General features: G+C 46.6%; 1 protein-coding gene across 1 annotated transcript in view; it reads left to right on the forward strand.

Moving 5' to 3' along the window:
* myo1d (myosin 1D) overlaps positions 1–13,545 on the forward strand; it is a 96,729-nt gene that overhangs the window by 9,510 nt on the left and 73,674 nt on the right. The window contains exons 2-3 of the mRNA XM_048233626.1: positions 9,340–9,548; positions 11,128–11,221. Of these exons, the coding sequence (XP_048089583.1) occupies positions 9,340–9,548; positions 11,128–11,221 (303 nt within the window). The remainder of the gene's footprint in view (positions 1–9,339; positions 9,549–11,127; positions 11,222–13,545) is intronic.

Raw genomic sequence — 13,545 nt, forward strand, 5'->3', positions numbered from 1 at the left:
ACTCCCATTTCCCAATCGATGTGGTTTGTGTCACTCTTTTTTTACCCTGCTTGCCCACCAGCCTGCCCGGCCCTCTCTTCCCCTGTCAGTGTGTTTTTCAGCTTGTCTTTGCCCTCTTTTTTACCCTGATAGAAACCGGAGAACGTTCCCCAAATAGCATGCTGACTAACGTCTGCGTCTGTTGGATGGCCTCGTCATTTTTGTCTTTTTCTGTGTATATTTTCACTCACTTGCTCCCTCCCTCTCTCTCTCTCTCTCTGGCTAGACCATCATCACATCTGTTTTCTTCTCCTTAAGCCGTAGCGTCAGCTTTTGGGTGATGTGCTAAAGTGAGAATGGCCTCAGCCACAGGCCTCAGGCCCCCGGCTCTAACACCAGATCCCCTTCAGTCATTTTTATTGGATTCTGAAACAGTATCTGAGGTCCCAAACAAAAAGGAGAGGAAAAAAGAAAGCAAGCTCCTCTTTCTTCTCCTTGTCCGCCCTCCATCCCATCCCTTGAATGAGGGAGTGGCGGACACAAAAGCGTCTCCTGTCTTCTACAGACAATGGGGTTGGGTGGGGTGAAGGCTGGGGCATCCAGAGTAAAATAACCCAACCATCTATCAGCTCTCAGGCCAAAGCAAGGTGCTCACTCCTGGCTGTCATTTCCCTTTGATTTGGGAAGGAGCGCTAACGCAGCTATCGCAAATGCAACAAGCATGCTGCTTTTTGTAGCTGAGGATGTTAGCAGTCGCTGTAACTCAAGTCAACACTTCCCCCGTGTCTGGGAGTGAGAATGGGAAGTCACAAGTGGGGGGCTGTGACCTTCAAGCTATCAACATCAGCTATAGAGACTTCAAAGGAGACTAGCGTAGCATGTCTGTGCTCCCTCCACTCCCCCCCTTCTTCTTTTATTTAGCCACTTGAAAGACTAGCAGAGGTTGCTCGTCCAACACATCGCGTAGCTAATATATCTCATGGCTTGGCCGGCATGGAGTCACTGGAGAGAAATAGGTTGCGGGAGGAGAGAGAGTGAAAGGGAGAGAGAGGAGAGAGAGAGAGAGAGAGAAAGTCTGGGACCAGAGGACCGGAGTGAATCTAATTGAGAAAGCTGCGGCCAGCTGTGAGTCCAGGAGCCAGCAGACAGACCCCATCCGCCCCGGGGGGAAGATTGATTTGTCTGTTTGGCTGCGGACGCTGGGAGTGCTAAGCTTTTAGAGCCCTGTCACCCACGGCGGCGGGGAGCTCCTGTTTAGCGCTTCAATGAGCACACGAAGCTGGCAGAAAATCCCATAATGCAACTCCCAGATGTGTGAGGAGGCCGCGGCTGGGGCGGACGGGCCCACGCGAGAGGGGCTGCGGCAGGACGGGGTTCAAAGGCTGTCTAACGACTCGGGAGTAAAAAATGACACAACGGCGTTGGCTACAAGCCCTTTTCCATGTTATCCTCCTGCAATCCATCATATTTGAACCCCCTTCAGCAATCATCCTAGAACGGCGTTTTATTACCTACAAGACATACAGCATTTAATGTTTATATCAGAAGGGGAAATCAGTCATCCTCACCAGTTATTTCAAACTTTAAAGGTGCTCTAAGCGATGTCACGGTTTCTAATCTAAAACATTTTTTGTCACGTACGGCAAACATCACTTCACCATCCACTAGCTGCCTCTGCCCTGAATAGACTGTAAAAAATGTGGTCTCTGTGGACACAACTTGGTCCAGCCTGGACCATAAAAACATAAACGGTCCCAGCTAATCACCTACGAGATGCACGTTTAGGAGAGTTTCAATTGCAGGGGAGGGAGGTGGAGGGAGTAGTGAGCTAGCTCTCTGTTTTGTTTGAACGTCAACACAACGACCTAACATCGCTTAGAGCACCTTGAAACAATCACCACACCTATTGGTTAATTATTAGTTACTCTGATACTGATACTGTAGGACAAGGCTGAACTGCAGAGTCAACAATCATAACTGAAAAGCATTTCAGCACTGGGTATGTAAGGCCATAAAACTGTTTAGTTGGGTCATACCCAGCATGCCTTGTGCTAAGCTGTGGATGGGGTGGCAAGGGTGGTTGCTTGATGGTAAATTGTGAAGCTGGATAACAGAGGATCAGTGGCAGATTATCTCCATGTTGCTGGCTCACTGATAAAGCGCTCGTTGCGAGGGTACAGTTGTGGGGGCTCAAGGCTGTGGCTGTGCTTTAATAAGGCATCTCTTGCTTTCGAAAAACAGTCTCTCTCTCTCTATCACACATTTTCATCCCTCTTTGTGTTTAGTTAACATCAGTCATCACACTGTGAGTGAAATGGTTGAGTCAAAGTTGACTCTCTCTCTATCCTACTCGCTCTCTCTGCACAAATCTGGATCTACACTTGTGTAAATTACCAGGGCCACTCCACCCTTGTTAACCACGGACAAATAACCACGAGGTAGTCCCACCCAGAGTGACTGGAACCTGCATTTATCCGTGACGCTGTCTGTAATCCAGATCTCTAAAAATGCTCCAGTCTTCTCTGGTCTGGCTGTGACTCTCTCTGGTTTGGGCTGACACAATGGGGGTCCCCGTCAGCCAACCAAAAGCTCTGAGTCAGCTGGGACTGCCGACCATCCTGTCACCTCTGATCTAAGGCCACTCTCCATCATGGCAGAAATCATAACACAATTGCTCAATGATTTTGGAAACATATATCCATATTTCTAAACTTTCATAAAATGAAACAGAAAAAGATAAAACAAAAATAAATATACAAAACAGCTTTACAATGGTTGCCACTGTAATGGAAAGGATGTGCTGGATCTATAACTACAACAACAACAACACATTACATGTATATAGCACTTTTCACGACACTCATAAGCGCTTCGCTGGGAAGGGGGAACCTCACTAACCACCAACCACCACCAATGTGTAGCACTCCCCTAGGTGATGCACGGCAACCATTATGTGCCAGAACGCTCACCACACACCAGCTTGAAGTGGAGAATGAGGGAGTGAATGAGCCAATCACACTGGGGGCAGATTGGGGCAGCCGTGGCCTACTGGTTAGCACTTAACCGGAAGGGTTGCCGGTTCGAACCCCGACCAGTAGGCACGGCTGAAGTGCCCTTGAGCAAGGCACCTAACCTCTCACTGCTCCCCGAGCACCGCTGTTGTTGCAGGCAGGGATTAGTGTGTGCTTCACCTCACTGTGTGTTCACTGTGTGCTTAGTGTGTTTCACTAATTCACGAATTGGGATAAATGCAGAGACCAAATTTCCCTCACGGGATCAAAAGAGTATATATACTATACTTATACTTGAATGAGCCAGGTTGGGAATTTAGCCAGGACACCGGGGAATCCCCTACTCTTTGCGATAAGTGCCATGCAATCTTTAATGATCACAGTGAATCAGGACCTCGTTTTACTGTCTCATCCAAAGGAGGGCATTTCCTACAGTACAGTACCCCGTCACTGCACTGGGGCATTGGAATTGATCTTTTTTGGCATTTTGCAACATAATCATTGTATCTTGATTATGTTGTTTTCATAATTGTTGCAAGTCATAATCAAAATTGAAATTTGATTTGATTACTGTAATGACACAGTCTTTGTTCACTGCTATCACTGGGAGTACAACTGGTGGCCATAGGGATGGAGGTTTAAAAATGAGATTAAGACGTTTTCCAAGAATCACTTTCAAAAACAGAATTAAACAAGAAAGAAAATGAGCGAAAAACCCCACTAGACAGATTGATGCATGTGAGTGACTTTTAATTTGGTCTTAGCGCCACTGAGCTCCGGCTTTAATCTTTCTCTGCAGCTCGAGGACAGATGTGGTAATTTGTGTTAGCTGAAGTAAACTGTCACAAAGTTTTCCTGGAGGTCAGCAGAAATTCTTCGGCTTGAATGTTTAGCCTGTTTTTTTTTCACCTGTTTTGGTCTTGGGCTTTTCATGTTTACACAGGGCCCTGCCCTCGCATCAGAGGAACGCAAGCTTATAAATGTCAAGATGAAGACTAAGCAAGACTTTAGAGCTCAGAAAGAGTGTGTGTGTGTGTGTGTGTGTGTGTGTGTGTGTGTGTGTGTGTGTGTGTGTGTGTGTGTGTGTGTGTGTGTGTGTGTGTGTGTGTGTGTGTGTGTGTGTGTGAGTGTGATAGAGAGAGAGAGAGAGAGAGAGAGAGAGAGAGAGAAAGGGAGCTTAAGTGTGCCCAGCTGTGCGGGGAAGTGCGTCTGGCTGGACAGTCTGCTTGGGCCTGCAGCCTTGATCTGCATCCAGCTGTGGAGCCCCTCCCAGGGGCTGCTTGCCGGGAACAAGGGAGCAGGGAGGGGTGAGGCGCGCGGCACGGTGTGCTGGACTGCTGCTGGCGCCCCTGTACACTTCCCACCCTTCGGCCTCTTGAGACGCTAGTGCGCTACCGCCCTAGGCGTCACGCTTTTTCTTCTATTGCCCTCAGAGGCTAACCCATTAGCTTCCGACTAGCCGGCTTCCTCTCCCTTGGTTCTCTGAGGCTATTGGCTAGCTGTGTCTGTGTGTGCTGTGGCATTTATTGGGCAAACATCTCTGAACAACTTTACTTACTTAACACTCTAAGAAGTGAAGGTCCCATAGGCAACCCATATAGCATACCCAACGTCTGATGAAGGGCTTGAGTGGGCCCGAAACGTCACAGTAATTAAACTATAACTTGGGAGCATATACTGGTGTTGCGGACTTTTTCCCCCTCTCTCCCATAGGCAACCCCATCATGTTGAAGTTGCATAGTACATAGTAGAATGTTGAAAATAGTAGAATAGTAGTACAAAGAAGGCCATAAAATTAAACTGTAGTCATTGCTTAGCGAGTTTCGTATAAGGTTCTGCTGCTACTATCTTCCAAGAGTTTTGTTAGTGCCTTGTTCCAATATCTGTAAATATATGTTGTGAAGGCTTGAAAACGTGAAAATGTGTTGCTGTGCATGGGTGTACTCTGTGTTTCATCTGTTGCTTATGATGTAAATACCAGCTGAATCTTGCTTTGCATTGCTGTTGGTAGCATTGCAGTATTTGCCCTTGTCTCTCTTCTCGTTCCTCTTTGAGGGCCAAATACCTAGTGCTGTGAGAGGCCAGCTCTTAGCTCTGAGTCCATGATCTTATCTTCTTTGTTAAGTATTCCCTCACTGCATAAATTCCCCCCAAAAAATTCCCACCTCTCATTCTCAGACGTCTCCGAGCGAGCTCCCAGCCTCTCCCAAAACGTCTCGCCCATGTCCTCAGCAGACATGGCCGCCCCTGAGAAACTACAGAGAGAGAGAGAGAGAGTGAGAAAGAGAGAGGGAGAGAGAGAGAGTTGAACTGAGGACTTCTGTTCCTGGTGTCCTCTCCTTCCTACAGGTCAAGCCACTGATGATGACCCTCAGTGTTTTCACACAGACACACACACACACACACACACACACACACACACACACACACACACACACACACACACACACACACACACACACACCCTCTCTCTCTCCCTCCTCCCACCCTCCCTCTCTCCTGTGGCTGTCTGCGATTCATCTCCCAGACGTTACACGGACCATTGCTGTTGTTTTTTGGGGGGCAGATGACTTCTGATTGCAGGACTGCTGTGGAAATGGCCCATGACTCACAAATCTATTTATACAGTCTGGAGACTGGGGGGAAAACACCAATCCACAGGCTTTATTACACCGCTCTGTTGACACAGCGAGGAGGAGGAGGAGGAGGAGAACAAGGAGGAAGAGGAGGAGAGGGGGTAGCACTGTTGTGGAAGTTCTTAGCCTCAAGGGTGCTAGGAACAGCTAGGATGGTTGGTGTACCTTTGTCATCGTAGCCCTTGTGTGTTTCCATGTGGTGAAGGCACAACACACCAAGCCCGTCCGAAACATGAAAATGAGAAGAGCGAGCTGTAATGATATGTTGTCTGGCGTGAGGCTGTGTGTCGGACCATTGTGAACATCCCCTCCTGAGAGCAACACTTAGGTTTCACAACCCAGTGGTTAGTTTTTATTTATGTCTTCCTTTTGATGATGAGGTTTATTTCATCTTCTGATCCCCAGCGGATTTGCAGACTGTAAATTCATGCCCCAGTGCTGTTTATTACACGTTACAGAAAACACTGATGTCACATCGCATTTTATGGACTCATCTACACTGGATGTTTTACGATCTGTGTTCATCATGTCATTAGACCAGGCCCCATAGCAGACAGCAATGCTCAAATTTAATATAGTTAATTTAAACTGACTTCAGATCATCTGCTGTTCTCTAACCTGTTTTTGAGTTTTCTCTAGCCAGAAATTGAGCTGTAGGTCGCACAGAACAGCTGACCTCAGTGTGGTTGGTCAGTTTTAGGGTCTGTATTGTGTCAGAAGCCGACTGATTTATGTGAGCAGGCAGAGAGGAGGGGCCTTGGAGGTGGTTGTCCAAGGCACACATACACACATATACTACACACATCCACACAATCCCATAGATATACACACAACTGACCACTGAACAATGGAGCAGGCCTGTCCCTGCTTGCTGCTTGGACGCAGGCACAAAAGAACCTTTCTGCTCCGGCCTGCCAGCCGGCTGCCAGTGTTAGTGCCAGGGCTGTGCCACCACGCCACGCCACGCCACATCAGGCCGCCTCTCCGTTACAGTCACGGACTCCAAGGGTGTCATCGACACAGGAGGCCTCACACACAAACCACACACACACACTAATACACAAATGGAGTGTGTTTGGATTAGCCAGTGGGAGGTAAATGAGCTCACTGCTGCATTTTGCTGTGTGTATCCCTGTGTGTGTGTGTGTGTGTGTGTGTCTGAGTGACAGAGAGAACACTCATGGTTGATCAGCTGAACACACAATAGCCATGAGTAATTGAACATCGCTTTGATACACGAATGACTCCTCAGTCTGTGCGTAATCCAGGAAGCTGAGTGGCTGGAGACCGCGGGTGTGGTTCCCCCTACTCTCCACAGACTCACTTAACATGCTAAATAAATGCAGCCTCTGGTTAGCAAAATGCCAAAATGCAAAATGCTTTATCTGAAGTAGAGAAAGAGAAAGAGAGAGAGAGAGGAATTTCCTATATCTGTGTTCTCTGTGTGTGTGTCTGCCTGCCACATGAACCGACTGTGGATTCACCAGCCTCTGGAGAGGAACCATGCTAAAGGCTAAGAAACGCTAGCTGTGTTTCTAGGAGAGCTTTCAAAGTAGCTGAGGCTCCAGGCTGGGCAGGATGGAGCAGCGAGGGGCTTTTGGCAGTTGCAGCCCAGCGAGAAGAAAGGGGGCATTATTCAGGGGAGGAGGGGTGGAGAAAGAGAGAGGGGGAGAAGGGAGGTGACCCAGGTCTTCTCAGGAGAGGAAGGAAATGAGGCCTTCACCCCCAGGGGCTTCGGGCAACATCAGCTCCCCCTAGCTGAGGTGTGTGTGTGTGTATATATGTGTGTGTGTGTGTGTGTGTGTGCATGCATGTGTGTGTGCATGCATGTGTGTGTGTGTGTGTGCATGCATGTGTGTATGTGTGTGTGCAGCGTGTGTGTGTGTGTGTGTGTGTGTGTGTGTGTGTGTGTGTGTGCGCGCGCGTGCATGCATGTGTGTGTGTGTGTGTATGTGTAAACGTTTGAACACACAGCTGGCAGCATGGCTAGTTCCAATTTCTTTGCATGTAGCCAACCACAGGGATGATATGTGTGTGTGTAGAAAACAACCAGTGTTCCCACACACACACACACACACACATGCAAGTATTGTGATAGTCACGGCGCTGATGTCTTGCGGGCCTGTGACCTCGACCGAGGAGAGGAAAGGTCGTGGCATCTGTTATCATGTGCTGAAGGATATCTATTTGTTTTCCAGGGAGGATTAGAATGGATTTGTGAGAATGAAAACAATCAATGGTGTTGGCCATTGTTTGGCTTACACAGTTGTTTAAAATATCCCGTTCAAACTTTTTTTGCTTTCTTTACACTGCATTGCTGCATCGCAGTATTCACTCTCTGACTACGGTGTGACACCTGCCAAAGGCTAAATACTATGAAATCAGCTTAAACCCTTTTCTGTGTTCAACGGTATACAGTAAATACTTGGTGCAGTAGCAGCTCATTGTCAACTAAAGGGGAAGAGAATGATAGGTTGACGTTAGAGAAAAAAATGAAAGGTTCTAAGCGTGTACGAGCTTAAGTGGATTACCCTGGCACCGAAGAAAATACATAACCCAGACGCTACCTTTGTTATCGTCTGACACACTGCCTTCTGCCGTGTCGCCTAAAAACATGTCAGCTCACTGAAGTGTCCCAAGCCACTCTCTAGTCACGTTATGCTGAGAAGACACTTTATTTATTTCCTCCAGGTTATTGTCATACAGAGTTTTGGGAATCATTATAAGACTAGAACGCTAGAAAATACTTTCCTAAGGCTCAGTGCTAACATTTTGGTCACACTCAAAGCATGCAGGAAGGAATTAAGATGTTTTGAATTTGTTTAAAAAGACCTCTGCCGGGCAAAACGTCCAGTCCACAAACATTCCAGTCAGTGCAGTCAACATCCCAGTCGCTGAACTTAAGCCTAAAGCTGTAGCAGGCGAGTGTTGAAGTTATTACATACCTGAGTGCTGAGTGATCTCTTTTGTGGGCAGTCCTCTGAGGACAGGTCTGGACATCTGAGTACTCAAAGACTAGTGGAATTTATTTTAGCCCAGAGGACAACATATGCTAGTCATAACAATATTATTACTATTATTATTATTATTGTATTATTAACCTGACCTCAAACAGAAGCCTGGTTATGATCAGCAGTAGCCCTACTGACATATTCAAGAACTTGACCACGGGGCAGTAGATATTAGAGGCAGAAAGTAGAGCTGCTGAGACTGACATTACTGAAAAACTTCAAATCAGAGCACAGGTTATTTCCCAGAGGAAGGTGTCAATTCATGGCATACATTTACACATTGGAAAACATTTGCACCTTTCATTAGGCCTTGGAAAAGAGATGTTGTTTCCAATATCACATTGGAACACAACATGTTAGTTTGACATTGGTCTATTGGGTACCCATTCCCTGTCATGGATTCTTTGTGTCTGTTGTTAGCCACCTCTGTCACCTCTTCCTCACTTTGTTATCACTTTGGTGTCAAGGAAGTTGCTAAAGTTGCTGACTGGGTTAGCTGAGTCAGGAGGGTGCCTCAGTAACTGCGGAATGCTCTTCACATGAGTCACACAGCATGTGTTAGGCCTTGTTCTCCAGTCTTGATCTAGGCCTCAGGCTTTACAGATAAGAGTATTTGTAGAAAAAAGATCTGATATGTTTCTAAAAATCAAAATCCTTATTTGCTCACCTGTTTTTCTTGTCAACCTTGTCTGTCCCACTCAGGTTTGAAAAGGGCCGCATCTACAGCTACATCGGGGAGGTAGTGGTGTCGGTCAACCCCTACCGTGCCATGAACATCTATGGCCGCGACACGATCGAGCAGTACAAGGGCCGGGAGCTGTACGAGCGCCCGCCACACCTGTTCGCCATCGCAGACGCGGCCTACAAAGCCATGAAGAGGAGGAACAAGGACACCTGTATTGTCATCTCAGGTAGGACTCAGACTAAAATGAGATATGAGGGAACTTTTAGATGCTTTCAGAGCCAAGAGTTTGCTGTTAGCTGGTACTTTTCTGTCACAGTGGACGTTGCAATGATACTTACAGAGTGAATGATTGAGAGACTTTTATAGCGTTTGATGTTTGTCCATGGTTTGGTCAGGTTCTATCCTGTTCAAACAGGATGTAAATTCCACCTCCTGATCATAATTGCATCAGGTAGCTTTAATATAATGTTTTCCTCAGGCCAACCAGAATCTCCATGTGAAATACCTTTTTCACACAGATCCATTGTTCACCTCTCAGAAAGTTAATGAATAGCCAATTTATTGGTCTTGGGGCAAAACAATATGTTGTCTCCTCAGTTCAGCACTTCATGTTAGAAATTATCTGTGAGTTGTTTTGCATGGAGGCTTGTCACTAGACCTCTGCATTCCTCAGTCTGTTCCGTGTGAAATATCTGTGGTGTGGTCAGGCAGCTGGTCTCTGAACTGATGTAAGGTCTCCTCTATCTGGGGCTGGGCTGCTATGAGAACAACTCACACAAAAACATCAGCAACAAATGACCTCTCTGTTTCCCAAGCCTTTGTTCGAATCGAATATTCAATCTGTGGTTGCTTTCTTTGCATAGCAGTTTAACTGTGTCACTCTTTGACATGGGGATGTTTTTATACTGTCTCGGGGAGTTTGACATTTGTGTGTTTTTTAGGCGGGGCGCATGCTCGCTGCAAAGGGAAATTAATTTTAAGCTATTTACAGTCGGGTTTCCAGCAGAAGACATTCAATTTAGAGGGCTCAAAGCGAACACTGATGGCCGTCCAACCAGCGACCACAAGTTCTGACTGCATTGCTCAAATATTTGCTTAGCGAAGCACCATCTAGTGGCAGAAGCGCTGCAATGTTGTGACATGCTCTTCCAGCAAATCCATGCTCCTGTCAAAGCAATGTGACAAACTACAGAGTCATATTACCTTGCAAGCCAGCATGTCACAAACTCTAACTTCACCCTGTCGCTGATGCTTTGGTCTTTCTGTAACATAAATGTTTATTCAGAGTCGGTTTAACTTAAAGCTGCAGTTGGCAAGTCTGACAAAATTTTGAATGTTTGCAACTCTCATGCCCCTCCCCCACTACCACCGAGCACCCTCTCATCGACTTTGTGCTGGTCAGTGCGCACCAGACTGCACCAGACTGTGATTGACAGTCAGATCTCACACAGCCCTGCTCTGATTGGACCAGAAGAACAGGTTCTAGGTGGAGGTGGAGGTAGAAGTGCGTTTTTTTTCTAAAACTGGCTGATTTATGTTGTTCTGTCGGAGCATAGTGTCGGTTTTAGTGAATATGATCAAAAAAATCTTGCCAACTGCAGCTTTAATGTAGGCCACACCATAACCCGCCCTGTTCTTAATAACAGTCAAAATGACTGTTCTTAATAACAGTCAAAATGACTGATAGGCTCATATTGCGCTCCATAATAGAGATGCTTATCATGCTGTGTGTGAAATGTGGGTTGTAAAGATAACAGGTTCGTATGGCGTGTTTGATTGTGGTGTTTTATGTTCTTATGTTGCAGGGGAGAGTGGTGCTGGAAAGACTGAGGCCAGCAAATACATCATGCAATACATCGCTGCTATCACCAACCCCAACCAAAGAGCAGAGGTGGAGAGGTGAGTGAGTGTGTGTGTGTGTGTGTGTGTGTGTGTGTGTGTGTGTGTGTGTGTGTGTATGTGTATGTGTGTGTGTGTGTGTGTGTGTGTGTTGGTTCCCAAATCAATATGACCTTCTCTGTTTACTGCACAGCAATAAAATGACTGGAACCGTGGCTCACTGAACATCTGGTCCAAAGACATCTTGGTCACTGGTCAACACCACAATAAAAGAATAGATAAATAGGTAGATAGATAGATAGATAGATACTTAATTGATCCCCAAGGGGAAATTCAAGACAGTACCATACAGTATCAAGACAGTATCAATAGACAGTATCCACCATCAGGCCTTAACAGTATGCCTTTATATTCTCTCCACCGGCCCTCATCACAGCATCCCCGAGTCCCCACCGGCCCCGACCCAACAGAAAGAGCAGCGAGCTGAACTCGTACAGCAGAAACTAACACCACCACCAGAGAAATGGCTGATTTGTGGATGTCTTGGACATGTTTAAAAGCTGTATTTGTGGCTCTCAGATTGCTGGACTGATAAAGACTCTAATCTAAGCAACCCTCTAATGAGTTGTCATTGGGAGCCTACTGTATGTGTCTTAGGGAAGCAATGTCAAGACTATTTAAAATATTTAGATAATGTTTGTCAATACAAACATCTAAATTCAATTCAAGTGAGGTGTGTGTGTGTGTGTGTGTGTGTGTGTGTGTGTGTGTTGTTGAAATGGGTTGTTGTGTATGAAATAAATAAAAAAGCAGAGGTGAGACTCTGAGAGGTGAGAGAAATTCCAGGCTGAGCAGAAGCAGCAAATCCAATAGATTAGCTCCCCTTCATTTATTTTCAAACATGAATGAATCAGATCCCTTCCAGAACAGACGTACTCTCTCTCTCTCTCTCTCTCTCTCTTTCTCTCTCTCCTTCTCTCTCCCTCTTTTACTCTCACTTCATCACCGTGGCTTCAAAAGCAGGCTTTGAAGCCAGTACTCCCTCTCAAGTGACAGAAATACCCTGCTTGCAGCGACAGTATTGTGAGGATTTGCAAAAGAACTAAACATCATAAGCATTCTTCAGAGCGCTCGCCCCATCAAAGACCAGAAAAGAATGGCTATTCGGGAGCCAGCCGGGGGATTGAAGCCGAAGTTACGGAAGTGTTTTTCTTTTTCAATGCAAGTTAAAGGGAATGTTACATCCCGGGGAGCTCAAAGGAGAATGGTACTAATAAGTAGTGAAATGTAGGCCAGTCTCTGACAGTAGCGAAATTGGAGAAGCCTGAGCGTTGTGCAGACAAGTGTTGGAGAGGCTTCCTGCCGTGCAACGTTCAAGTTCCAAGTTCCAGATTCAAGATTCAAGATCCAAGATCCAAGATCCAAGATTCCAGATCTAAGATTCAAGATTCAAAATTCCAGATTAAAAAAAATAGCAACAACTCCCGACTTTATGCTTTCATCTCTACACACACACAGTGCACTGTGATGGAGTCCTCTGTGTTGAGGATAATCCAGCGCAGTGCAAGCAGAACCCTGTTTAAATCAGATCATCTGGCCCGCATGAGCAGAGATGGGCCGCTTGATGTTGGTTTCGCCTCATGGCCCATGTGTGGGTGTGTCAGTACAAAGGGAGTGCTCTGTGTGCTTGTTGGGATCAGATGATTGCTTCTGCTCATGGCTTCTCAGCAGCTGTTGCCACGTCAAATGGAGGGAGAGATGGAGAAAGGGAGATAAGGGGGTATCATGGACAAAGAGAGAGAGATGGATAAAGAGGGAGAGGGGGGTATCATGGACAGAGAGAGAAAGAGAGAGGGAGAAAGGGAGAGAAGGGGGTATCATGGACAGATAGAGAGAGAGAGAGAGAGAGACAGATGGTGAAAGGGGGAGAGGGTGGTATCATGGAAAGAGAGATAGAGAGAGGGAGAAAGGGTGAGAGGGGGTATAATGGAGAGAGAAAGATGATGAAAGGGGGAGAGGGGGGTATCATGGAGAGAGAGAGAGAGAGAGAGAGATAGATAAAGGGGGAGAGGGTGTATCCTGGAGTTGATAGACTCTGTAATGACTTTTGCTGCAGGCCAAGTTTTAGGAGTAGAGTGAGCACGTGTCTTCTGAGGACGTGGGACAGCGTGTTAGTAAAGGGTGTCTCAGGCCGGCTCATAACGGACCCTGTGAGTGGTGCACCGCTGCGGGCAGGAAGCACGCACTACTGGAGGTCACAGAGCAGAGATTTATGGGTAGGCTCAAGTGTGGGCCGGGGTCAGAGAGAGAGCAGGACGAGGGCAGAACTGTTTGAGGGAGAGAGGCTGATTTATTCCGCTCTCGTACACACACGCACACACACA

Source organism: Alosa alosa, chromosome 22, assembly GCF_017589495.1.
Source record: "Alosa alosa isolate M-15738 ecotype Scorff River chromosome 22, AALO_Geno_1.1, whole genome shotgun sequence".
Classification (NCBI taxonomy): domain Eukaryota; kingdom Metazoa; phylum Chordata; class Actinopteri; order Clupeiformes; family Clupeidae; genus Alosa; species Alosa alosa.